The 25,220-nt window shown below is 32.9% G+C and overlaps 1 protein-coding gene across 1 annotated transcript in view; it reads right to left on the bottom strand.

Moving 5' to 3' along the window:
• TRHDE (thyrotropin releasing hormone degrading enzyme) overlaps positions 1 to 25,220 on the bottom strand; it is a 621,602-nt gene that overhangs the window by 171,048 nt on the left and 425,334 nt on the right. Inside the window, exons 8-10 of the mRNA XM_051961259.1 lie at positions 20,139 to 20,204; positions 19,268 to 19,455; positions 8,975 to 9,063 (exon numbers count right to left, since the gene is read on the bottom strand). Of these exons, the coding sequence (XP_051817219.1) occupies positions 8,975 to 9,063; positions 19,268 to 19,455; positions 20,139 to 20,204 (343 nt within the window). The remainder of the gene's footprint in view (positions 1 to 8,974; positions 9,064 to 19,267; positions 19,456 to 20,138; positions 20,205 to 25,220) is intronic.

Genomic DNA, 25,220 nt, shown 5'->3' with positions numbered 1-25,220 from the left:
TTTAACCCTAATTGTTGTAAAACATCTCTTCCCCACAGATTCGGAACAGAAGTGAATGCAAGGGATAATGCTGTAAAAAATTACCCTGGCATGCTTTCTATCAATAAAAAGTTATTTAAAAAAAAAAAGAATATCAAAGGAATTAATGGAGAAAAAAAAATCAAATGAAGGTGGCCTAGCTGTACCTTATCTAAAACTAGCAGCAGTCACCAAAACCATTTTGTATTGGCTAAGAAATAGACTAGTTGATTAGTGGAATAGCTTAGGTTCACAGGACAAAATAGTCAATAACTATAATAATCTAGTTTTTGATAAACCCAAAGACCCCAACTTTTGGGATAAGAATTCACTATTTGACAAAAACTGCTGCGAAAATTGAAAATTAGTATGGTAGAAACTAGGCATGGACCCACACTTAACACCGTACACAAAGATAAGAACAAAATGGGTTCATGATTGAGGCCTAAAGAATGATTATTATAAATAAATTAGAAGAACATAGAATAGTTTGCCTCTCAGACTTGTGGAGGAGGAATGTATTTGTGAACAAAGAACAACTAAAGATAATTATTTATCACAAAATAGAAAATTTTGATTATATCATGTTAAGGAAAAGGATAAAAACAATGAAATTGAAGGTAATAATTATTGATTTTTCTGTGAGTTTTATAAATAATGTGCAACTAAAAGAAAAGTAGATTGTTTATTCAGGACACCAAAATCCATTTTCTGTTTGAGGGGGAAGATTCTAATCTCGCATTCGGGAAACAGAGTAGATTCATATGGCAAGCAGTGGAGATGGAGCAGAATGTTAAAATGTTGTCACAGTGACAAACTTGAATTTTAAACATTCCATGGGAATGATAAGTGTTTTGTGCTTTCTCTATCTTTTCATATGCTCCTGTGAGTCCTTTGAATTTTCTTTATTTTATGTAATGTGAAATAAAGAATTTCATCAGTTGTTCATTTTTCAGTCATGTTTGACTCTTGATGACTCCAGTTGGGGTTTTCTCAGCAAAGATACTGGATTGCTTTGCCAGTTTCTTCTCCAGCTAATTTTTACAGATGAGGAAATGAAAGCAAATGGGGATAAGTAACTTGCCCAGGTCAGATAAATAGCAAGTATCTCAGAATAGCCTTGACCTCACAAAGATAAGTCTTCCTGATTCCAAACCTGGTCCTATATCTCCTGCACCAACTATATGCCCTGTTTATTCATATATAATTGCTTTTTATAGAAATAAAGGCTGTATTATCTACAAGCTTAGACTTGTAGACTGGGACTCTTGTAGCCTGCATTCATGGCAACCATCAGCTATATGTGCAATTTTTGGTAGGCACATTAAACAAAATGAAAAATAAACCTATTAGGTTAGCTCCTAAGATCAGACTCAGTTCATGGGAACCCAAAGTCTTATGGGTGAAAGGATGGCAGGAGGAGGGCATGTGCTATTGTAAGTATAAGTAAATAAAAGGAGTATATAAAATTAATACAAAATATTTTCAAGAGAAAGGACTTCTGGGAAGTAAAAGGCAAGAATTCTATATCCAGAACTATAAAAAAGGAAAATATATAGGAATTTCCAAACATCAAAATGCTATATGAATACTGTTACTGTTATTATTTTTATATTACTTGTAACATGAGAAAGTTTGACCTAATCATCACCACAAAGATCCAACCTCAACCAAATGACCCTTCATAGCATTATAAAATGTATCAAAATAAGATAACATCATAAAATTTGTCCAAGTAAGTATAAATTATTGTCCCAATATTAAATTAAATAATTAATAGATACCCCATGAAATAACCCTAGATTGTATAATCTTATTTATTTATCTTTTAAATGAGACAGAGCATAGAAGTAGCAAATAAAATGCCCATCCTTGGACAGATATATGATGGCTGGGTGTTCCTCCCTTGGCACAGCTCATAATTCATGCATAACATTTTATAAATAATGGATCACAGATTCAGAGATAAAAAAGACATTTAACATAGCATACTCTAACTCCCTTCACTTTACAGATAAGCGAACTGACACCCAGAGAATGAAAATTATTTGTACAAGAACATATTGATGACATAAATTAAGGTCCTTTGACTCCAGATTGGGGTCTTTCTATTGAATCACAGTACTACATTAAAGGAGGATTTGAAGATCTACTCAGTACAATAGAGATCTTCCTATCATTTAGGGTTCTTTAATTCTCTCAGTTTTACCAGTATATCACTAAAGCAGGGATATACCATATTCCTAGGATGGCTATCTCTACTCTTTCTCTAGGAAGGCTTCCATTTTAATTTTTGTCAGTGATTTAAAAAATACTCAATGTAGGAATGACAACCTCAGATTCAAGGTATTCTATAGGACCATATTAAAATTCTAACTAACTCATAAGCTCCAAACAATGGATCAATATCTTAAAATGTTAGGTAATTGAAACAGTCATTACAAAGCAAAGACATTTCCTGAAATAACATAGTTAAGAAGCTCAGTTACTGTTAGGGCACTCGGATTCTAGGATTCCATCATATCAACTAATTGGTATTTCTCTGGCATTAAGCTGCTGTTAAAAGCCACAGCAGATGATTTACCTGGAATGACTTCATCTACTCATTGTGCTAACGTTTTACACAAGCCATTCTAAGCATTATGGCAGGTCAGTTAAAGTGATATTAACACTTAAAAAAAGAAAACAAATATGTACCAATAATTTTTTTTAACTTGCCATGAGTAAATTGGTAAATGTGGTAGATACCTTTTCAAGATTCACTTTTGCAATACCAATAGCAAAAGAGGCAGCCCGAGTGGTCACTGAATTCCTCATCCAAGCATTCACAATTATGGGTGTGCCACAAGAAATAAAAAACAGATAATGGACCTGCATATACTTCTAGACATTTTGAACACTTTTGTGCTCAGTATAAGATTTTACACACCACTGGCATACCCTTTAATCCTCAAGGTCAAGCAATTGTAGAGAGAAGAAACAGAGAAATTAAGACACTCCTCCAAAAACAAAAGAAAGGGGGAGCCATGGGTAACCCTAGAGAACTTCTAAATTTAGTTCTCTATACCATTAATTTTTTAAATTTTTGATAAAGATGCACTGGCTCCAGCAGACAGGTTTTATAACCCACCAGAAGGGCAGTGTCCAGTGCGAGCAGCTCCACTATCTTTAGATAATCTCCAGATGATGTGGAGAAATCCAGAAAGTGGTGAATGGAAGGGAGCAGATAGGTTAACTGCTTGGGGAAGAGGGTTTGCTTGTATCTCTACAGGTGGAGAAGGAATCAAATGGGTGCCAATGAGCCATATTCGTCTTGTCCATCAGAGAGAAACAGAAAAGCAGAAAAACCTCGAAACAAAGGGACAAGATTTAGAAACATCTGACACTGAAAGAGCATGGCTGACAATGAGACTGTTAAAAAAAACTTGAAAATCTTCAGGAATCATTGGATTCCAACACAAGATGAACAAAAACCAGCCAGAATCATTGGATTCCTTGAAATGAAAAATTGTTGATTAAACCATTGCAGTACTTCAAAGCTTGCAGGAATTATTGGATTCCTGGCATATGAACCAATGGACAATGGATTCCTTTTGGACTATTTCTAGGACTTTGGGACATGCATAAATTCCTCATATTGATTCATGTTATTTGTTACATTACTACTAGCCTGTGTTATATTGCTATGTGCTTATGTAATCTATGTAATTATGTGTAATACCTCCTGTAGTGATGGATTTATGTATACCTGTTTCAAGTGAGCCCCTTCAGAAACCTGCTAATCTGATTTGATTTCCTATTTCCTTTGGTGTTTTCATCTCCTTTCCTGAGATGTCAGAGAGGGTGTGACCACCTTCTTTTTATGGTGTTTTCATTTCTTTTTTGAGCAGTCAGGGAAGGCATGATCACTTTCTTTTTGGGGGTTCTCACCTCCTTGAGAAGTCAGTTATGACCACCTATTTTCTAAATCAAAAGAAAGCGGGAGATGTTAGAATCCTTACAAAGTGATAAATCAGTTGCCCAATTTAGCATGGGTACTTAGCAAATCCTCTAGCTCACTAATGTATTTAAGTACTCATTGGAGTTCACACATTTGGGAGATTCGCAAGTCAGTATTCAGTATGAGATTCACAAGTCAGAAACCCACAATCCCACTCTCTCAGAGGAGGAGTCAACCTTTGAGTTCACATCTCTAAAAGAGCATAAAAAGGAGCTGAGTTAGTGAAGTGAGTCAGTTCAGAAGAAGCCCACTCTAGGAGGCAGAACCGTTCATTCATCCCATCTCACACCACCGTGGTGGCAGGCTCTCCTCCTTTGCTTCTCCACTGAAAGATAGGCCTCTAAGAAAGCTACCTGGGCCCAAGGAAAGAGACAAGACTTGGAAGGAGAAAATAAACATTTGGATTTTATCAGCTGGCTGTATTTGAAGTGATTATTCCTCTGAACTGAAACTAAGATTGCCTCCAGAAAACCTCCCCAAGAAACCTGCTCCCAGAGAACCATTATATTATACAAAAAAAGAACACCACAATTTCATCTACTCATTGTGCTAACATTTTACACAAGCCATTCTAAGCATTATGGCAGGTCAGTTAACGTGATGTTAACACTTAGAAAAAGAAAACAAATATATACCAATAATTTTTTTTTAACTTGCCATGAGTAAATTGGTAAATGAAATTGAATTGTTACTACTTTTTATTAACATCATGTTCCTTTTGAACATTACATGCTTGGCTTTCTTTGTAGTGGCTAGAAACTAAGTGGATGCCCATCAATTGGAGAATGGCTGAATAAATTGTGGTATATGAATGTTATGGAATATTATTGTTCTGTAATAAATGACCAGCAGGATGATTTCAGAAAGGCCTGGAGAGACTTACATGAACTGATGCTGAGTGAAATGAGCAGGACCAAGAAATCATTATATATTTTAAAACAATACTACATGATGGTCAATTCTGATGGACGTGGCTCTCTTCAACAATGAGAAGAACCAAACCAGTTCCATTTGTTCAATAATGAATAGAACCAGCTATACCCAACAAAAGAACTCTGGGAATTGAGTTTCCCACATAGCATTTCCAATCCTTTTTTGTTTGCTTGTATTTTTGATTTCCTTGACAGGTTAATTATACATTATTTCAAAGTCCAATTCTTCTTGAGCAGCAAAATAACAGTATGGATGTGTATAGATATATTGTATTTACCATATACTTTAACAGATTTAACATGTATTGGTTTACCTGTTATCTAGAGGACAGGGTAAGAGGAAGGAGGGGAAAAGTTGGAACAGAAGATTTTTCAAATGTCAATGCTGAAAAATTACCCATGCATATATCTTGGAAATAAAAAGCTATAATAAAATAAAAAAGAAAATTAGATGCTTGCAGAAAGCATTTCTGGAGAGATTATCTAACAGATTTTAAAATATCTTTTCAACACTGGTTAATTGGCTTCTTAGAAAACCTTCAATTGGACTTAAAAGGCATTTATGCTGAAATCCTTAGCTCACAGTTGAATCAATTGATGCCCAGAGATGTTTAAATGATTTGCTCAAACTTATACAAGTAGTAATTGGCAGAGGCAGGACTCAAATTGAGAACAGTATATTTTCCATATCCCTATGGAAAGTATACTGATCTCAAATATTTCTTTTAATTCAAATGATCTCTTTAAAAATCATAGCATTACATCTGGGACTTCCTAATTCTATATATAAGGGAATTGAAGCAGAGAGAACTAAATTGACTTGTCCAAGATCACACAGAAAGTGTAACAGCATACTGTCTACTAAATCCCATATCTATTCTCTTAATTTTTTTCTCAATCCCTTTAATTCATTTATAGATGCAACTAAACATTCAGTCAAGAAATTAGATACTACATATATCTACTACTACATATACAGGTTTCACATACATAAAATATATAGTAGAAAGCAACAATGAAACATTTTAAATGGTATGACCTAAATCTATACTTAAGCTTGAAAAAGATAATTTCCTCTAGAGCTAAAATTATCCACATTTTTGTTTTTGTTTTTTTAATTCAGCTATCCAATAAGAATACTTTATTTTTAAAATGTTAGCTGAAAATTTTAGTTTTCCAAATATAATGCTTCAAATCAAATATACATCTCAAGTAAGTTTTAAAAAATAGCTTGGTCTTATTGTTTTTCTTAATGAATTCTCACTCTCAGAAATGGCCAAGAATTTCTCCATGACATTAATTTTGCCTTTGTGAATCAATTAAAACTATTATTTATACAAATGACCTGTTTTGTTCTTTTCAGAGATTGTAAGGAGGCAAGAAAAAGAAAAGGTATAAGGTTTTCTAATCCTTGCTTTAGATTGTTTTTGATGGTAGCTGAGTGAGTGAATGTTTGTATATGCATCTGTATGTGCAAAATTGTTGTAATCATGAGGATGCCCTTTAAAGAGGTGAATCTACAGACAAGACAGGATTTCTTCCAATTTTTTTTCTGGATTCTCTCTACAATTAGTCACCACATCTGGACTGTTTTGGTGATTAACAATTTGAATCTACAACTCAAAAAAGTATCCATTTTGTGTTGCACTATGGAGGATATTGGACTTGAAATCAGAATGACTCAGGTTCAAATGTTTCTTAAACAACTTTCTAGCTATGTGAACTCAACATCAACTATATAACCTCATATATTAGTTTCCTCACCTATAAATTAAAGATAATAATATTATATATATACACATAATATACATATATGTGTATGTATATATAAAACCTATATCATATAGATTTGTGGTGAGAATTAAAAAGAAAATTAAGTAAGGTATGTGACAAATCTCAAAGCCCTTTATTATTATTAGCTATACTTAGGAATTATGATTCTAGCAGCTTAGGTAAGAACCATTGTAGATATTCCCTTTCACCAAAATGAGGTTGATGATTTAATAGATGGGTTCTAGGGAAGTTATCTAAGGTGCACAGAAATTAAATTATTAATCCAGGGCCATGCTAATCAGTGTCAGAGGCAGGCTTTGAATGAAGATCATCTTGAATCTAGTATTTTCAAATAAAATGTGATATGATGTGATATAATGTAATGACCATGAAAAGAAACTAACCATTGGTGATGATTCAGAAGCACAAACTACTTTTATTTACTATGCAAGTCAAACTCTGAGGCTAGTAAAAGTTCTCTAGACCAGCTACTAGAGAAAGGCAATGATTATGAGATTTTATGCAAAAAATGAATATAAAAGTCAATAATGTTGTAGAGCAGATTAACTCACTAGACTCCCTTCCTGAATTCTGCCATCCAATCAAAAAGGATACTCTTCTATCTCTGTGTATTTGCATTGTTTGTTGGCTAGCCCCCATACCTAGAAAGTATTTCTTTTTTTTTTTTTTTCCCTCAATAAAGCCTTCTTTCCCTTTAAGGCACAGCTCAATGAATATTTTCAACATGAACTCTTTCTAGATCCCTCCAACTACTGGTACCATCCCTTCTGAAGTACCTTGAATTTAACTTAAATTTGTAATGTATATTGATTATATTTATACTATATAAGCTGTCCTTTGTCCTCATCTCTCACATTAGACTATAAGCTCCTTTTGAGCAGGAATTGGTTCATTCATCCTTTGTGTATTAGTATATATAATTATTTTGAATGGCACATAGCAAGCATATAATAAAAATTGATTGATTTGGCCTGCTGTCATAAAATATCAGAGCTCTAATTTGAATTTGTATTTCCTGACTTCCAGATAAGCATGCTTTCCACTTGATCATATCACTATTAAAAGCACAAATCCAAAAAAGCAAATAGGTTTACCAACCAACATGGTGTATGTAAGCATTTCATATACTGTATGCATGCATATTTTATAATACATGATCACCTATAGAAAATATAGCAAGATCAGTTAAACAGTTTCATCACAACAGTTTATACTTTAAGTAGCAAGCATAAACATTGATTTTTCTTTAAACTGCCCTTTGATTTTTTTCTTTTAGTATTTACTTTATTCCCTTTAATAAAGAATGGCAAAAGGGAAACAAACATTTGAACAACATATACTAAGAGGTGCAGAGAAGATAATCAGCTTTTTCCCATCTGAACTGGACATAGAAATATATCAAGGAAGGTTCATGCAACAATATGCAGGATATAAGAAAGAGCTTTGTCATAGTGAAATGAAATGGCTTGTAATATTTCTTACCCTTATAGGGAAAAATGATTTAGATCTATCTAGAGGAAGATTCTGGGGTAAATTATTTCTCAAGGTCCCTCAGGTTGCTATGGAGCCTTGACAGTATGAGTGATACTCTCTATCTCATATTTAAACAGATGGTTCGGGAGTACTGGAATAGCAGGATATTAGCACCAGGTACATACCAATTTCTAAAACATTATTATACTGATAATGACTACAGTGATAGTTGAGCTATAATTTTAATTTGAAGTTGGAATGGAACTAAAACATTTTAAAAGTAATGTTTGAAAGCTAGAAATATTTATATTTGATCTTTACCTAAAAATTAAATTGACTTATCAAAAGCAAGAAGGGAAAGAATGGATGGGATTTAAATGCTGCAGAGAACATTCCTCCAGTGGAAAAATTCCCTTTATAGTAGCAAATCATCAAGGGAAAACTTTGAAGTTAAATGATTTGCCTCAGGCTACTAGTTAGTACTTTTCAGAAGTGGAATCTAGCTCTTTCAGATTCAAGGCACTTTCTGTCTGATGACTTGATGCTACCTCTCCTGTACACTCAATGCATTTATTGATTTAAAAATTATTTCTTTAAGATTTTTCGCCATTCCCTCTAATTTCTTTCTCACTTCTTAAAACTTCTTGTCTTCCCCTTACTTTCCTGATACTTGGGTCCTCATTCAAGAATAAGCTATCCAGAGTCAAACCTAAAGAAAGAGTTTACATAAAAACCCACAAAGGAAAGATACCTTTACCTGATTTGTTGGACACCCATATAATTGTTTCTGATGAGATATGGCTCCTATTTCCTAAGACAATAGTTAATGGGATCTGCCATAGATAACTGTAAAATAAAGAATACAAGTTAAGAACACAACAGCAATAACAATATCATTTTCTGAGAGCCTACTTCATATAGAATTTGTATTGAAAACAGAAGATACGAAAGGAATTCAGGCATATTACAGGAACTAAATATAAAAGATTAAAAGACTATTTCAAGAAGACTAATGTAATATCTTTTTGCTAGAGGCCTCAATGTAACATACATTTGCTTCTGGGTCCTCAAAAGTTATACCAGTGCATCACAGGTGATTAGCCAGGCCCTATTGAGTTGAAAAAATCTTAAATAGAAGTCCAGGAATCAATAATATATAGTTGCTAAATTTAGAAAGGTTAGAGATTCATTCCTTAAATGCTTAATAACCAGTTCTCTGCATATACATGTCAAATATTTTTCATCACATTCTGAAGTACAATCAACACAAAAAAATCAAACCCTGATTTCTATTATTTGCTGATTTCCAAGGTATACTGAAAATTTAACGATTTATGTCCCAACTCATCCTTCATGGAGGCTGGGAGGGAGAATACTTTCAGACTTTATCTTGTATTGATCAGTTGGATTGATTTTTTTTTCCTACCTAAAAAAAAAATATATAGTTTTTTTGTTGTTGTTTTTTGTTTTTTATGGGAGAGCTCTCTAAGAGTTGGGGAAAGGATACTGAGGATAATTGAAATGGCATGAAAAATAGAAGATACCAATAAAAGCTTCCATCTTTTCAAAAAAATTTAAAAACTGATTCTTATGAGTTGGTACAAGTTGGCTCTAGCATTTCCTCAACATTAGAATCAGCTATTATTACAATCTGAATGGAAGGGAACCATCTCCACAATGATGAAACAACAGACCCTTGAAGTAGACAATAAATGTGATAGTAGGATGCTGATTTTAAAATTAATTTTTAAGAAGTAAAAATAAACTCAACAATGAAGGCATTAACCTTGTGAATGACAGATTTACATTTTACAATAGTACAAATAAATAACTTCCAATGAGTTTGATCAATACCATATATCACTTAGTTACATTCAATTACTGGAATAAACGAGAAAGAAATCAATCCCTCATTCAGATTGCAGTTCAGAATTCATTTATTGTCTCTCAGCATCAAGAGATGAATTAATACCAATTCTATAAAGTTTCAATACTACTTATTAATTATTTCTCATAACAATTCAGTAAGAAGGGTATTATCTCTATTTTGTAAAAGAATAGGGACATAAAAGCTAAAGTCACTTACATGATGTTACCTAACATTAAGATAAAACCTTAATGGTCAAATTCCTACCTTCTGCATCAAAAAAACCAATTGCCACATTAAGTCTTTTGCCTTGAGGCACGGCCACATCATCTTTGTGAGAAACCATAGCAATTTAATAAAATGTATTGGTAATATTTATAAATATGTTTATTGGTTTATAACACATATTAATTACAATCATATTTACTATACATGTATTTGCTTCATTATTAGTCTTCATTAGATCATAAATATTCATATTGGAATATCTTTACACCATTGATATGGTTAAGAAAAAAAAGTTGATTTAGAATCACACAAAAAATTAAGTGGTGTAAAGAAAAAGCCTAGAGTAAATACATCAAATCCTTTTTTGATGAATATAAATAAGGCAAAATGAAAATTTTGTTTATTTCTTTTGGTTTTAAAGAGGCTTTCTAGGCCCCCAATAAAAGGCCATCTTAAAAAGTCATATATAATTCAATGATATCTCAGCACAATAAAAAAAAAAATGGGTCATTCCTTTAGAGCAATTTTTCAGAGGTATAGTCTAGGGCAATAGAATTTGACCCATGCTGCCAGTCAGTATTTCATTATGCTAAAAATAATAATAATAGTGTTTCTATAATATAAAAAATCCAAACACAAAAGTGTAGGGAGAACCTAAGATTCTTCACACCTGCTTTCACTATTGCAGAAAGTCAGAACAGAAAGTTTAAAATTCTAAAATAGTATCTTTTATTAGCAAACATTTATTGAATGCCTGGGATAGCTACTACATGGCCCTATAGATAGAGCACTGGGGCTGGAGTCAGGTAAACTCATGTTCCTGAATTCAAATCTGACCTCAGACACTTACTAGCAATATGACCCTGTGCAAGTTACTTAACCTTTTGCCTCCATACCTCATCTATAAAATGAGCTGGGGAAGAAAATGTTAAAGCACTGCAGTATTTTTTCTAAGAAAAATGGAGTCATGAAGAATCAGGCATGACTGAAAAATGAAAACAAGGTTGAATTTCTACTACATGTAGGACATTGAATAAAATAAAGTGTTAAAATAAAACAGGATTACACTAATGCTTTACATTAACCTCTATTGAGCTTAAACACTAACAGTCAAGAGTCATGTCTCTTCATTGTGTTCCTTGAGTACCCTAAGTACCTATTATTATGTAAATAATAGACGAACCCTCTGAATAACCAATAGTATCATGGACTAAAATGTAAGCAAAGCAAGAAAATGAATACCTCATAAATGTTAAGTTTAAGACTTATTTGATGTCTACCCTTTTCAAAAAATAATACTTTCTCCAAAATATATTTACAGCATTTTTTTCATAATTAAATAACTAGTTAATTGAACAAGTGACTCGTATTAATAAGAGAATTCCCAGACTAATAACTCTCCACAGGACTAAATGCTATTGCTAAATAATGGTAAACTTATGGTTGATGAGGTGCAAGAATTGAGGGTAAGAGATCCCCTCTAGTTGATGCCACAAATTCCTTGTGAAAGAATTCACAAACCCGAAGTCTGTGGCAAAAGGGGATTTATTTGCACTAAGAAGACAGCTTGCTAGGAAGACAACTTTCTTAGTGGGCAAGGTCCTGTCAGGACTATTACAAAGATGGGTTTTCACTGAGAAGAAAATCTCTTTGTCAGTGGGAAAAATCCTGTTAGGACTTCTGCAAAGATGTCTGAGCATACAGCTGGATATATTGGGGCTGATGATCTTTAGCCCTGAGCCAGGGGCCTAATCTCTGGATGAATCTGAGAGATTGATTTTCAATTCAGTTCGATTCAAAATTGAATGAATTTACTTATCTTGGGAGTTTCTCTTATGGACAGAAGGGTGTACCCCTCCTAGAGGAGAATTTGAGATCCTGAATCACCTTTCCCTCACAGATTAAAAAGGTCACAGTTCACATCAGGTCCTCTCCAACCCTTCCCCCTAAAAGATTTCAGTTTATATCATGATAAAAGTTTTTTTTTTTTTCCAGAAATAAGATAGGGAAAAAGAGGAGACTTATGATTTTATCTAAGTAGGGTATTCTTGATAATGAACTTGATAAATGAATTTGCAAGAATTGCAAATAAGTTAATGGTATCAAACTTACACTCACAGAGAATTATCTGGCAGCATTCAGAGGTTAAATGACCACAAGACAATATGGAAGTGGAGGATATAAAAAGGAGAAGTGGAATTTGAACTCAAATCTTTTTGGTTTCAAGTTGTGTTCAAGGCAAGTACCTCAGGGGGCCATGATAAAAAATTAAATTGAGTATTCAGTTCAAATTTAGTAAGATCATAGCTAAAAATAATTTCTGTACTCAGTGTCCATCTCACTAATACCAAGTTTTTCCCAAACCCTAGAATGGATTGTTAGTCTAAGGAAGTAATGGAAAAGATAAATGGAAGTCTACTCAGTGTTGCTACACACACACACACACACACACACACACACACACACACACAGAGATGTTTTTAAAGTACCATGCAAATATCTTATAGATTCAGTTCTAGAAGGTATCTAACACAGATCCTCTAACTAAACAATTCATTCTGCAGAGAAAGGAAACTGAATTTCATTGAAGGAAGTAACTTGGTCCAAGGCCAAGGAGGCAGTAAAAGATGGAGTCAGGATATTAGTATACGTCTTCAAGTGCTGGATGCTAATTGCTCACAACATATTGACTCCAAAAGGCATTTATTTCATTGTAAAACTGTAATTAGAGTAATATTCATGTAATAAGACTATGAAGGAAATAGCATTAGATCCTAACAGAAACAAACCTTTTATTCTGTATCCACATAAGCTGTCATTCCAGTAAATAACTAAATTAAAGAGATTATAATAAAAATTGACAGATTACTCTATTCTAGGTTACAATAACATTGCCTAAACCACAGAAGGAAAAGAGATCTTTAACCATACAGCAACTACCTAGTAATTTAAGGACATTTTCTTAGCAGGAGACACACCATCAAGTAGCTGTTCAGATGCAAATCAGCTAATTATACATTATATATTTGGATAATATAAATTCAGGAATTTTATGTGTTTTAAAGTACACATTTTGTATTATGTGATTGCTAATATTAGCATATGAGTTGCATTCTACTTTTCCTTAAAGGGCAGGTTTCAAGATTGTAAATTAGCAATTATGTCCAGATTGTGTATGCATATGTTCTTGAAGAGCTGAATGTTTGAAAGACACAAAATTATGTTTTTCCAAATTTTTCATGCAATAATTATTTGTATTTTTCCTAAAATCCATTTAAAAATCAATAACTACACAGTAATTACATCCTTTGTTATCATCCTTTAAAAAACTGGAAGCTCCTTAAGACAGTTGAATGAAGATCTCTGGGTAGTGTGTAGTGAAAGTCAGCCTAAAACAATTTAGGGTTATGTTGAAAAGGAGATTACCTTCTGAAAATGGATTATATTTTTACATTTTTAATCTTTCATAAATATCAGTTTCCATTTTTAAATAAAAAATTCTAAACATCCAAAGTTTTATTTTCAATTTACTATTCTACTGGAAAAATCACTAGATGATTTTATTCATGCATGTGTTAGGGTTTGATTTAAATGAAAGATCATTTTTAAACAAAGCAGTCTGACAACAGTCTGAAATTTCTTGAATGTAAACAAAAAGCATTAAAAAAAAAAAGTGAGGAATGACAGACTTGTGAAAATGGCCCAGAAATTTCAATTGTCTATGACCAATCTTATACTCTTTGAATAGAAAGAAAATCCAAGGGGCATGGAGGAATAGAATTCTTAGACTTTGGAGCTCAAAGAAATACTTCCAATATCTTTCAGCTAATTACTTAATATCATAAGGTTATCTTTTATTTCTTTTTCTTTTTTACATAGAATATTTTTTCTGTTGAATGTGACTGCCCTTTGTCTTTGTATCTTCAGCACTAGGACATTGCCTTGTTGGAAAATAAATATGGAAGGGATATCAGAGAACACCAAGTTCAAGTCTTTCATTTTATAGCTGAGGAAACTGAGGTTGAGAGATTGAAAGTGATTTGTTGAATGTAACACAGCTAATCAATGACTATAGCAGTATTTAAATGAGAGCTTCCTGATTTTAAGCCTAGAGCTCTATGCACTAAAACAACTAGCCATTGCCAATAACAAGTCATAAATATTTGTTGAACTGAATTAATAACTACATCACTTCTGTTATGTTTTGCAAAGATAGAGATTATGAGTATAGGATATTGTATACAATGCTAGATATGGGTGACATAATGGTTTGTTTTCTGAACTATTTTTTCTTTTATTTTTGTCACAAGGGACAAATTAGGAAATAAAGGTGATAGAAAACAAAATGTTAATAAAATGAAAAAAATAGAAAATAAAAATAATTAATTCTATCACCATAGCAAAAGTTCATACCACGCACTATTTTTATAAGACATACTTTGTTAATAAGCTAATCACCATTAGTTTGGGGAACTAAGAAAATGGAATGAATTATACAGCTCAGTTCCAGATGTACAACAATTTGCAGTATTTCTGGAAGATAGGGGAAGTTAATTTTAGTGCATAATCAGTTTCTTGCATTGTATATTAAAGATCCAAAAGATTATACAAAGAGGGGAAAAATTGATTCTTAGTTATAACTAATCATTTATATTGTTAAAATGTTAGGCAGCCTGTTTCCTAAATATCCAGTAAGTTTATGAAGGGAACTATCAAATTTCATGCTAAATTCTTGACTGCATGATACAGAGATTAAGGCACTAGTCAAAACACTAGCTATTCAATTCTGCAAGTCTCTTATGAGTTTATAGATCTGAAAGTATTTATTTTATATAAATATATTTATATATCTGTATCTACTGTTAGAATATAAGCCTTTTGACTGCAAGAAGTTTCATTTGTGCTTTTTTATTTCTTATGCCTACCTATCACAGTGCTTGGCACATGATAATGTCTTTAAAAATGCTTTTTGATTGGTTGCATTTATAAGCAAACTTTATATAACATATCAGCTGTTGCATAAAGTTTAGAAGGAATCACCTTCTGGGAAAATCCATCTCACTTTAAGATAATTCTAATTGTTAGGAAGTTTTGCCCACACCCTTTATTATCTCAAGCCTAAATCTGCTTCCTTGAAGCTTTCATCCACAGCCTCCAGATCTATCTTCTAGGCAAAATCTAGAGAGCCAGTCTAATCTATCTTCTCTAATACAGACCTTCTAATGCTCAAATACAAATACAAAAATTAGAAATGGTTTGAAAACTGCATAGTATGCTCAGAAATATGTGGGAATGCAATAGAGATAATAAAAATGGTGGGAAGAAAGATGTCAAAGCTGTTACTTAAATATAAATAGTTTAGTTCCACTTCAACAACAATAGCTGCTAGACTAATTCAGATTCTGAATAGCAGGGACTTTACAAGGCTGGTCATTTTTTTTTTTGTACATTCTTTCAAACTGTTTAAATATAAAAAGTTAATTGCTATGGGCTTTTTTTTTTTTGCTTTATTTTTATTTATGGAATAAAATAAGTATTTCCAACATATGGTACAATTTTTAAAAAAAGATGATTGCATATGAAAATGCAAAGCTATCATAAAATTGTTATTTAGAAAATAAAAAATGTAAGATTTCCTTATGTTAATGATATTTCAGCTATAGTTCTTTCTTCTTTCTAGTTAATAGTATCTATTCAATAAAGTGAGGAAACCATTTATGTACAGATTCAACACAACTCCTGTCTTCAAAGATATGAAGGAAATGAAGATTAAAAAAGATAGACTCATAAAACTATAATGCAAAAGAGAACAAGAGGATGACAAAAGACAGATTCAAAACTTTCAAGAGGATAACTTCCAGCTGGGACAGTAGAATAATGAGGCATAAGCACATAGACATGCTGTCTACCCCTCTGCCTTGTAGCTTCCTTGGTTTCCTTTAAGCCTCAGATCAAATCTATCTTCTACAATAGAGCATGTCTCTGTAGTGGCTACCCTTTGAGATGACTTCCTATTTACATCTATTAAATATGAATATTTAGCTGTCATTGACTTCCTCATTAGAATGTAAATGCCTTGAAAGTATATGTATTTAACCATATTTAACACAGAACCTGGCACATAGGAAGGGAGCTTAATAAATGCTCTTCATTGTTATAGTTGTTTGTCCTTCTATTCAAAAAAGACCATATCAGGGAGATGATGCCATGTCATGCAAGTGAACTGGAATCAAATGTGAGGTGGGGGAAATGTGCAAGGTCACCTGCCTCACTTTTCCCTCCAGAGCCATCTGGATTCAGTGGCCAGATATAGATCAGAAAGATTGCAAATGGCCCTAAATGCAATGAGAGACCTTGACTTTTTTAACCTAAGATCTTCAACAGATCTAAGTTTGACTGAGGTGCCACACATTTTGTGATTAAAGCTAGGTAGCAATTGAAGCAAAGAATATTTTATCTTAACCTAGTTTGTACATTCATATGTATATGCATTATGTATGTATATATGTTTTATAAGTAAATAAATCTGGAAGGGGAAGACCTTCAGGATTTCTAGTCAAAGCAGAACTGATTGGTATTTAAATTCAATCTGAGTCAATCAGAACCCAAACAATGACCAAATGGGACTTGGCCTAGGATCTATAGGTAGCCAATCAATGAGAATCAGAGTGGTTTGGATTAAGGCATAATCCTTAAGAAAGAAATCTAGCCAGTAAACCTCAAGATAATATGGGAGGATTCAGAGATCAAAAAAATATATATCTCATTAGACATAAGTTTTTGGAGAGTAGGAATTGTTTCATTTATTATATTTGGATAATGTTTTGCCAGAACAAAAAATAATTGTAATAGACAATAACTGCAAGCTTTATTTTATTTTTTTATTTTATTATGTATTTTATCATATATCCTAGGAGCTTCTACACAATGGATTGAGAACTCAGCAACATTATCCAAGAAATATCAAATCACCTGATCAAATGTGACCCAGAATTTGTATTTCTATTCCTGGGAATGACTCTCATAAATCAAACCTGGAGTACAAAAACAGGCTGTAGTTCAGAGAAGGGACATCCAGGAAGAAAAGGCCAAAGGAAAGAACTGAATTTTTAAGTCTGATTTCAGACTACACACTAATAACAATGATCAGAATAATTAAGTCAGGAATGCAGGCTGTCAGACAAGATCAAAAGATAGGCAGGTAAAACGATCAGTGCTGGCAAGAGCTAAGAATAATAGAGGGGAACAATTAGGGTAATATTAAGTCAGAACACAGGCAAAGATTCTGAGTGAAATATCTTTACATAGAATATTGCTGACCAGAAATTCCTTGGTACTGAATTAAATTTTACCTCAGCAAAAGAATTGGTATGCTTTTCCTTTAGGGTATTGACCAATCTCCAAGCACAGTGGCTGTGAAAGCTACTTATGGAAGTAAATAGAACAATCTGCCTGGCAGATATACTCAGTAAAAACATTAAGACAAGCTTATTCGTAAGCATGTCCAATCTGTGCAACTTGCTTCTTATGAACAACTTGTTGAATGAAGTCTGATCTATTTGAGTAATGATTTAAGATCTACTTCTTTCCTAAGCCTTCTTCCAAATTCAGATGCAAAAAAACAACCATGAACCCCTTAATTGCTTGCCCTTTTACAGCCACTCTTGGAGCTAGTCTACTGGGAAAGATTTTCATTTTTCTTAAAGATAATAAATTATATTTAATGTGAACTCTAAGTCTGCAAGCTATGAGTAGTTCTTAATTTTCAAAGATAAAAGGAGTAAGCATAGATAATCTAATCTAAGCACTTTATTCTATACCTAAATTTCAATCTCTTTTTCTTCAAACCTATTTGCCAAGGCTATTTAGAAAAAGCAGAACTGACTAGTCCTAGTGTTTGTTACCTTATCTTTTCCTTCAAGGATTGACTTTTAAAATTATCACTGGAATGATATAAGTGGTAAAAAGGAGAATTAAACAACAGAACAATTTTCAAATTAAATAATTAATCCTCAAGTAATTCATAATTTCACATTTTAAAAGGAGGTAAAGGAAAAAACATACATTTATTAATCACCTACTCTATGTCAGGCACTACACTAAACATTTTACAAAATTATCTCATTTTAGCTTCTCAACAATTCAAGGAGGTAATGCTATTATTATCTCCATTTTATGGCTAAAGAAGCTGAGGTAGCTAGATGTTAAGTCACTTCCCTACATTGGTAAAGGTAGTAAGCATCTGGGGCTACATTTGAATTCAGATTTTGACTTCAGGTCCAATGATCCCATTGTGCCATCTAGTTGACTTTTAAATTAAAATCATTTAAATGTATCATCAAATTATTTTATATGCTATTTATATGAATAACAACAAAAGTGGAGGAAAACAGCATCACTCAATACAAAGCAGTTATATTATTGATGTCATTTTGAAAGTAGTTTGATATAATTAGAAAGAAAACCTGATTTGTTCATTTTTCAATATTTTCCCCTTTTATATTTTGTGGTATGGTTTCTAAGTAAATAGTTCAGCAAACTTATCTGCATCAACAAGAAGCTACATTTGCATGGCATTGTAAATAATAATAATAACCATTTACATAGTGCCTTATGGTTCATAAAACATTTTACAAATGTTAATTTTATATTTGAAAAGTCACTCACAAACTGAATTGCTGGCTTTGGAATAAGATGATTTGAATTCACTATTCATTGGTTAGGCAGTCAATTGAAGTGAGAAACAAAACTAAATGAAATTTAAAAAGAAATCATTATATAATAAAAAAAAATCTATACAAAGTTACAACTCCAGTAATAAAGATAATAAGGTTGCCATATTGATTCATCTAAAACAATCATGTTCTACAGTGATAGTAAAAGACAAACAAGAAACAAGATAAGACACATATTCAACTTTCAAAATGTTCAGTTCTTTCAAAAATGAATTGATACCTGTTATTTCCTAACTCAGTGGTCCTGACTCTAGCCCTGCTGTCATAAATAAAATGTTGCTGAGAAATGGCAATCATATTGTCAACTGTCCCATTTCCCAAAATGGTAATGACAGGATAACCCATCTGGAGAGTCCACTGATCCATCACTTCTTGAATATTTATATATTTTCCAGTCTTTCGTAAAGCCTATAAAAACCAAGATTTAAAAAGAAAATTTATCGAAGTACTATTAACAATTAGTCATTGTTAAATATTTATCTCTACAAAGTGTATTTTAAATTCAAAATCAGTGACCCCAACATGTACTAGTAAAATTAATATTCTTTAACCTAAGGGAAGGCTTTCTGCCCATCTCAGGCATAAAATGACTTTGTAAACATTAATGTTTTAATGTAATGGAAGATAAAGCAGACATTTTATTGTTGGAGCAAAGAGGACGTAGGACATCATTGTTAACTAACTTTATTTTGTCTAATAGAGCAAGAAACATTTGTCATTCATACAGGATTATGTCCGATTTTGAAAAATCCAACAATTCTGCCTTTAATGTAACTGTCACTTCCATACCAAAATCCCATTTCAATGGAAGTGTGGTCACCCTGATGGAAAAGATAACTATATCATTGTGGGTATTTTGAATATTGAGGGCATAGATGGCATTAAATGTCCTGGACAGAGATCATTTATAGAGCAAATAAACAATAAAGGTAGACTGAAGAAAAGGGAAGCACAAATACTAAAGGGTACTAACAGTTCAATTAAAATTATGTAGCATAGTCTCCCCTTAACATAACACACATATACACATGTGCACATACCGAAGAATACAACAGTAAGATGTGGTAGCCCATAAGCAAAATATACTTTACCTCTGATAGGGTATTCCACAGATCACTTCTAGCTGCATTGCCATACTTATGAATGGTTAAATAATCCTAAAAGAATATAAATCAGTAATTACAATTCACAGATCAAATAATTACCAAGTCAACAACTGAAACTCATTTCTCAATTTGATTAACTATCTCCAGTTGTAGAAAATGCATTAATACAAAGAGGGAGAAACAAAGATTCTGATATTTTCTTAAGAGGTTTAAATTAGTAATTAAAGTGATGTTGAAATTCACCTATAACATGTTCTAAATTAATTTTTCAAATAACACTAATTGTTTTTAAAAATGTGGGCAAGGAAGACCATAATTCCTTAAAGACACATTAGCGTGCTTAGTATTTTCCATATACCACATGCCACCTGCCATTTTTCTCCTTTTGTATAAGCTGTCCCTTATTGTTGACATACATTCCTTCTTTACTTCCAGTTTATAGAATCTCTAGTTTCCTTCAAAGTCCAAATCAACAGTAACCTCCTACAGGAAACTTAACAAAACACATGCAATATGTATTTATTATGTTTTAAGCACTGGACCAAACTATCCTGATCTTACAAGTTGCTAGTACTTTTCTGTAAGAAACTAGTTATGTTTATTTTGTATTTAATCATCAATATATATGCTATCATTCCTCAACTTTTCCCAACAGAATGTAAACTACTTAAGAGCAGGGATTTCTTAGGGTTATTGTTGTTGTTGTTTGTTGGTTTGTTGGCTTTTGTTTTTGTTTGCATCCTTAGCAACTAACAGAATTATTTCCATATGATAGATACCTCATAAATGCTTCTGGAATTAAAGGGAATTTAATTTTAATTTGCAGAGCTTAGTATAGTACCTGGCAGAAAGCAGGAACCTAATAAATATTTGTTGACTAATTTACAAAAAGTAAAATAAAATCCCTAGTGGAATCATTTTTTTTTAATTGTAGGTCAACTTATAGCTGATATAAAGGACCTGTTGGCTCTACAGAAAGCTGCACCTGCTCGGAAATCTTGAAGCCCTTCTGCCTCTCATCTTGAAGCCTCAGAGAAAAGTATTTTCCTTAGGAAAACAGAGAAAAGAGAACTCAATCAACTGCAATATGTTAAAATGTTTTTTCTTTATGAAACATTAACAGATCTATATTTACAAGAAATGGAGAAGTTAAAATGAAATAGCATCTCTCTCCATTCCTCTTCTCCTCCCCCCCTTCACTATTTCTGTGTGTGTGTGTGTGTGTGTGTGTGTGTGTTTGCGTTTTACTATTAGAATTCCTGGATCACACAGTGAAGATGGCAGAGAGATACCAGTTATTTGAGCTTAAAAAACATTAAATCAAGCCTCTAAACAAATTCTGAATCAACAGAGTCTACAAAAACACAGAATGAAAAAAAAAAAAAAACGTCCAGCTTAAGATAACTTAAAAGTACTTCAGAAAAGTTCCCTCTCACTTGAAGGAAAAGGGAACCAGCAGGAGGCTCTTAATCACAGCACAGATCAGCAACAAAGGCCCTCTGACCTAACTCAACAAGCCAGTGACATAAGAGACCAATGATGGAGCCTCCTGCCAGAAGGCAACAACAGGCATGATGAGGCCAAGCTACCCCATTGCATTGAGCAAGCTACCAGCTCCTGACCCCTAGAACAAGAAACTTGGGATAGTACCTCCTGTACCCCAGAAGCAGAGCTCAACTTTAAAAGCCAAATAATAGACTAAAAAATGAGCAAGAAATGAAAAAGAATATTAATCACAGAAAGCTACTATGATGACAGAAAAGATTGAAACAAGTATTAAAGCCTACATGCAAAAACTCAATGAGAGATATGAATTGGTCTTAGACCCAAAAAAGCCTTCTTGGAAGACTCAAGAACTCAAAAAGGATTTTAAAAGTCAAGTAAGAGAGATAGAAGAAAAAATGGGAAAAGAAATGAGAGGTATGCAAGAGAGAGTAAATAGCTTGGAAAAGAAAGGACAAAACTTTACTGAAGAAAACAGTTCCTTAAATAAAATTGGCCAAATTGGAAAGAAAAAGAATTCATTGATGAAAACAAATTCTTAGAAAGTAGAACTGGCCAAATGGAAAAAAGTACAAAAACTAACTGAAGAAAATCATTCCTTAAAAATTAGAATTGGGCAAATGGAAGCTAATTATTCTATAAGACATCAAGAATAAGTCAAACAAAATCAAAAAAATAAAAAATAGAAGAAAATGTAAAAAACCACATTGGAAAAATAACTGGCCTGGTCCAGAAGAGAACTGTATCTTTATTAAGGCAGTCAGAACAGGTATAGATGGACAGAAGGTGTGGTTATAAGTTGGTTTTGAAGTGAGGATATATAAAAAAATTAAGGAATGGAAAAAGAATTGTACTAGAAGAAGAGGAAAGGATAGAATGAGCATCGTTTGAGCCTTAATCTCATCAGATCTGTTCAAAGAGGAAATAACATACACACTCAGTTGGGTTTAGGAATTTATCTTACCTATAGGGAAATAGGAAGAGAAAGGAAAAAGAAAAGGGAAGGGATGGATAGAAGGGAAGGAAAAAATAGTAGAGGAAAGAGGAAAGAAAAGAGAGGAGATGGTAGAAGGAAGGACAGATTGAGGGAGACAGTAATCAGAAACAAAACACTGGTGAGGGTCTATATCAGATTATTTGTTCTCTTGGGGATGGGGAGGGAAGGAGTGAGAAAGGGAGAAAAAATTTGGAAATCAAAATTTTATAAAAGTGAATGTTGAAAACTATCTTTATATGTGATTGGAAAAAAAATACTGATAATTGAAGGAGGGCAAGAAAGAATCCCTGGTTAGAAAGCCCTGTCCACCTGTGACCAATCTAATTGGAAGTTTATTCAGGTCTAGATTATATGACTGATTTTCCATTGCTCCCCTTTCAGCCACCAACAGACCAAAGAACTGGAGGAGGATTGGGAAGGGGCAATTTATCAAAGATAAATCTCTAAAGGTACATCTCTACATTGGCTTTGAAGTCTCTGAGCCTCTCTGCAGAAGACAGGTTGCCTCTTATAAAAATAATATGCATTTGCTTCCAGAGCTATAACCTACAAAATAATATCCCATAAAGAAACTCAGTGCTGAATTTGTTTTATATGCAGCCAATTTGGGTCTGGGACCTCATTTTTAGCCATTACATCTATACTTTGCACTATGAGTACCATTTCTCCTCACTCTCTTTCTGCAGAGCCAGCATTTCTATTATGATTTTGCATTTAGTTATGACTGTTAGATATACAATTTTCTGACATCAAAGGGAAAAAGGAAATTGGAAATAGTATATTTGATTGTAAATCAGAGCTCTGCTTCTTTGGAAATGTTTATCATCTCTTTCTAGCTAGTGGCAGTAGGCAAAGTCCTCATTTATATGAAGCTGGAGATGAAACTGGAAGAAGTTCCTCTTAGTGAGGATCTGTGTAGCATGGGATATTTCTGGTATAATTCAAATTTGCTAAGTACATTTTCTGTTGTACAAATTCTAGCACAGGGGATAGATTCTGTATTTGTCAGTCATTCATAACACCGCAAGGAATAGCTCTCATTTCATCACAGGCCGGAGAAATCAACTCCCAATGCTGACTTGGGCAATTGCATATGTCTCAGCTGAGCAATGTCAGAAAAATAACATTGTCAAGGAAAAGACAATACCCCCAACGCTCCAAGCCTCCATTTAGGATATAGAAATAACACAAAAAGAATTTAATACAGAAGCCAAAAGTTGCATTTAATTATATTGCTGAATTATTTATTAGTCCACTTTACTTCTACTGATCTTTATTTGCCATTTTCATAATCAGAAATATTGGATTCTTGGAGTATTCACCTAGAGTAGAATTTTGAAGCTTGTGTTGTTTCATGGACCTCTTTGACAGGGGTAGGAAAGGGAAAGGAAGAAAAGAAAAAGAAAGGAAAAGAGAGGAGAAAAAAGAAGAGGACAGGCTAAAAAAAAAAGAGACACAGATTTAACACAATGGAAATGAAAATCCTTCATTATCAAATCCAGAGAGATTATTTCTATTAATTTAAATTTAATCTTTTCTTCCAAATCCACCAATTAATTTTAACTCTGTAGTCATTTCTTGATTACATCAAACTGTATCTAAAAATAAAACGAAATGAATGTGTGCAAAAGTTTTTTTTAAGGAAATAACCTAAAACATGACAATGGACAGCACTCACTGCACTGATAATAATTATTTTGAATAGTTAAGTAATACTAATGACAACAAATAGTATTTTGTATCATATTATTATATAATTGAAGGCTAAATTTACAAACACTAAGCAGAGCTGGTATGGTATAGTGGAAGTGGACAGAGAAATGGCTTTACAGCTAGGATAATCCTGATTTAAGAACTGTCTCTGACACATATTGGGTTTGTGATCCTGGGCATGTCACAATTTCTTAGTACCCCAAATCACTAGTAAAAGAAGGTCCAGTCTCTTTCTGTATTTTTACTTCACTGTTTGGAGCTGTGTTAAGTGTAGGAATTTGTTGTCAGGAAGAAGTAAGTTCAAATGCCATCTATTTACTAGCTGTGTGACCCTAAGCAAATTACTTCATCTCTTTTTAACCTCAGTTTTCTTAACTACAAAAATCAGAACAGTAATAGCACCTGTATGGCAGACTTGCTTGTGAGGATAAAATAAGATAATAGATGTGAAAGTTCATAATACAATGTAAATTTAGTAAGCACTAAATAAATGTTTATTCCAATCTTTCCTTCCCACAAGTGTCATAGAGGCCACCATTTCAAATTGAAAAGCATTGTATAGGAATTAATTTAGTAGTGAGTTCAGAACTGGAAGGTATCTCAGAAATTATCCCAAACAAAAGTCCTGAGAGGTTAAGTAACTTGCCTGAAGTCCTACACAGAGAAAGTATGCCCAATATATCATTACAAATTTGAAAATCCACTGGTCATGACAAAGCATACAAAACCCACATATACATTCATGTGTAAATATATATGAGTATACACATATATATGTATACGCATATATATGTATGTACCTATGTGAAAATATATATGAATTTATATTTATAATATGAATAGATGCCTATAGC

Source organism: Antechinus flavipes, chromosome 5 (assembly GCF_016432865.1).
Source record: "Antechinus flavipes isolate AdamAnt ecotype Samford, QLD, Australia chromosome 5, AdamAnt_v2, whole genome shotgun sequence".
NCBI lineage: Eukaryota > Metazoa > Chordata > Mammalia > Dasyuromorphia > Dasyuridae > Antechinus > Antechinus flavipes.
This window is presented reverse-complemented; position numbering and strand designations above follow the sequence as displayed.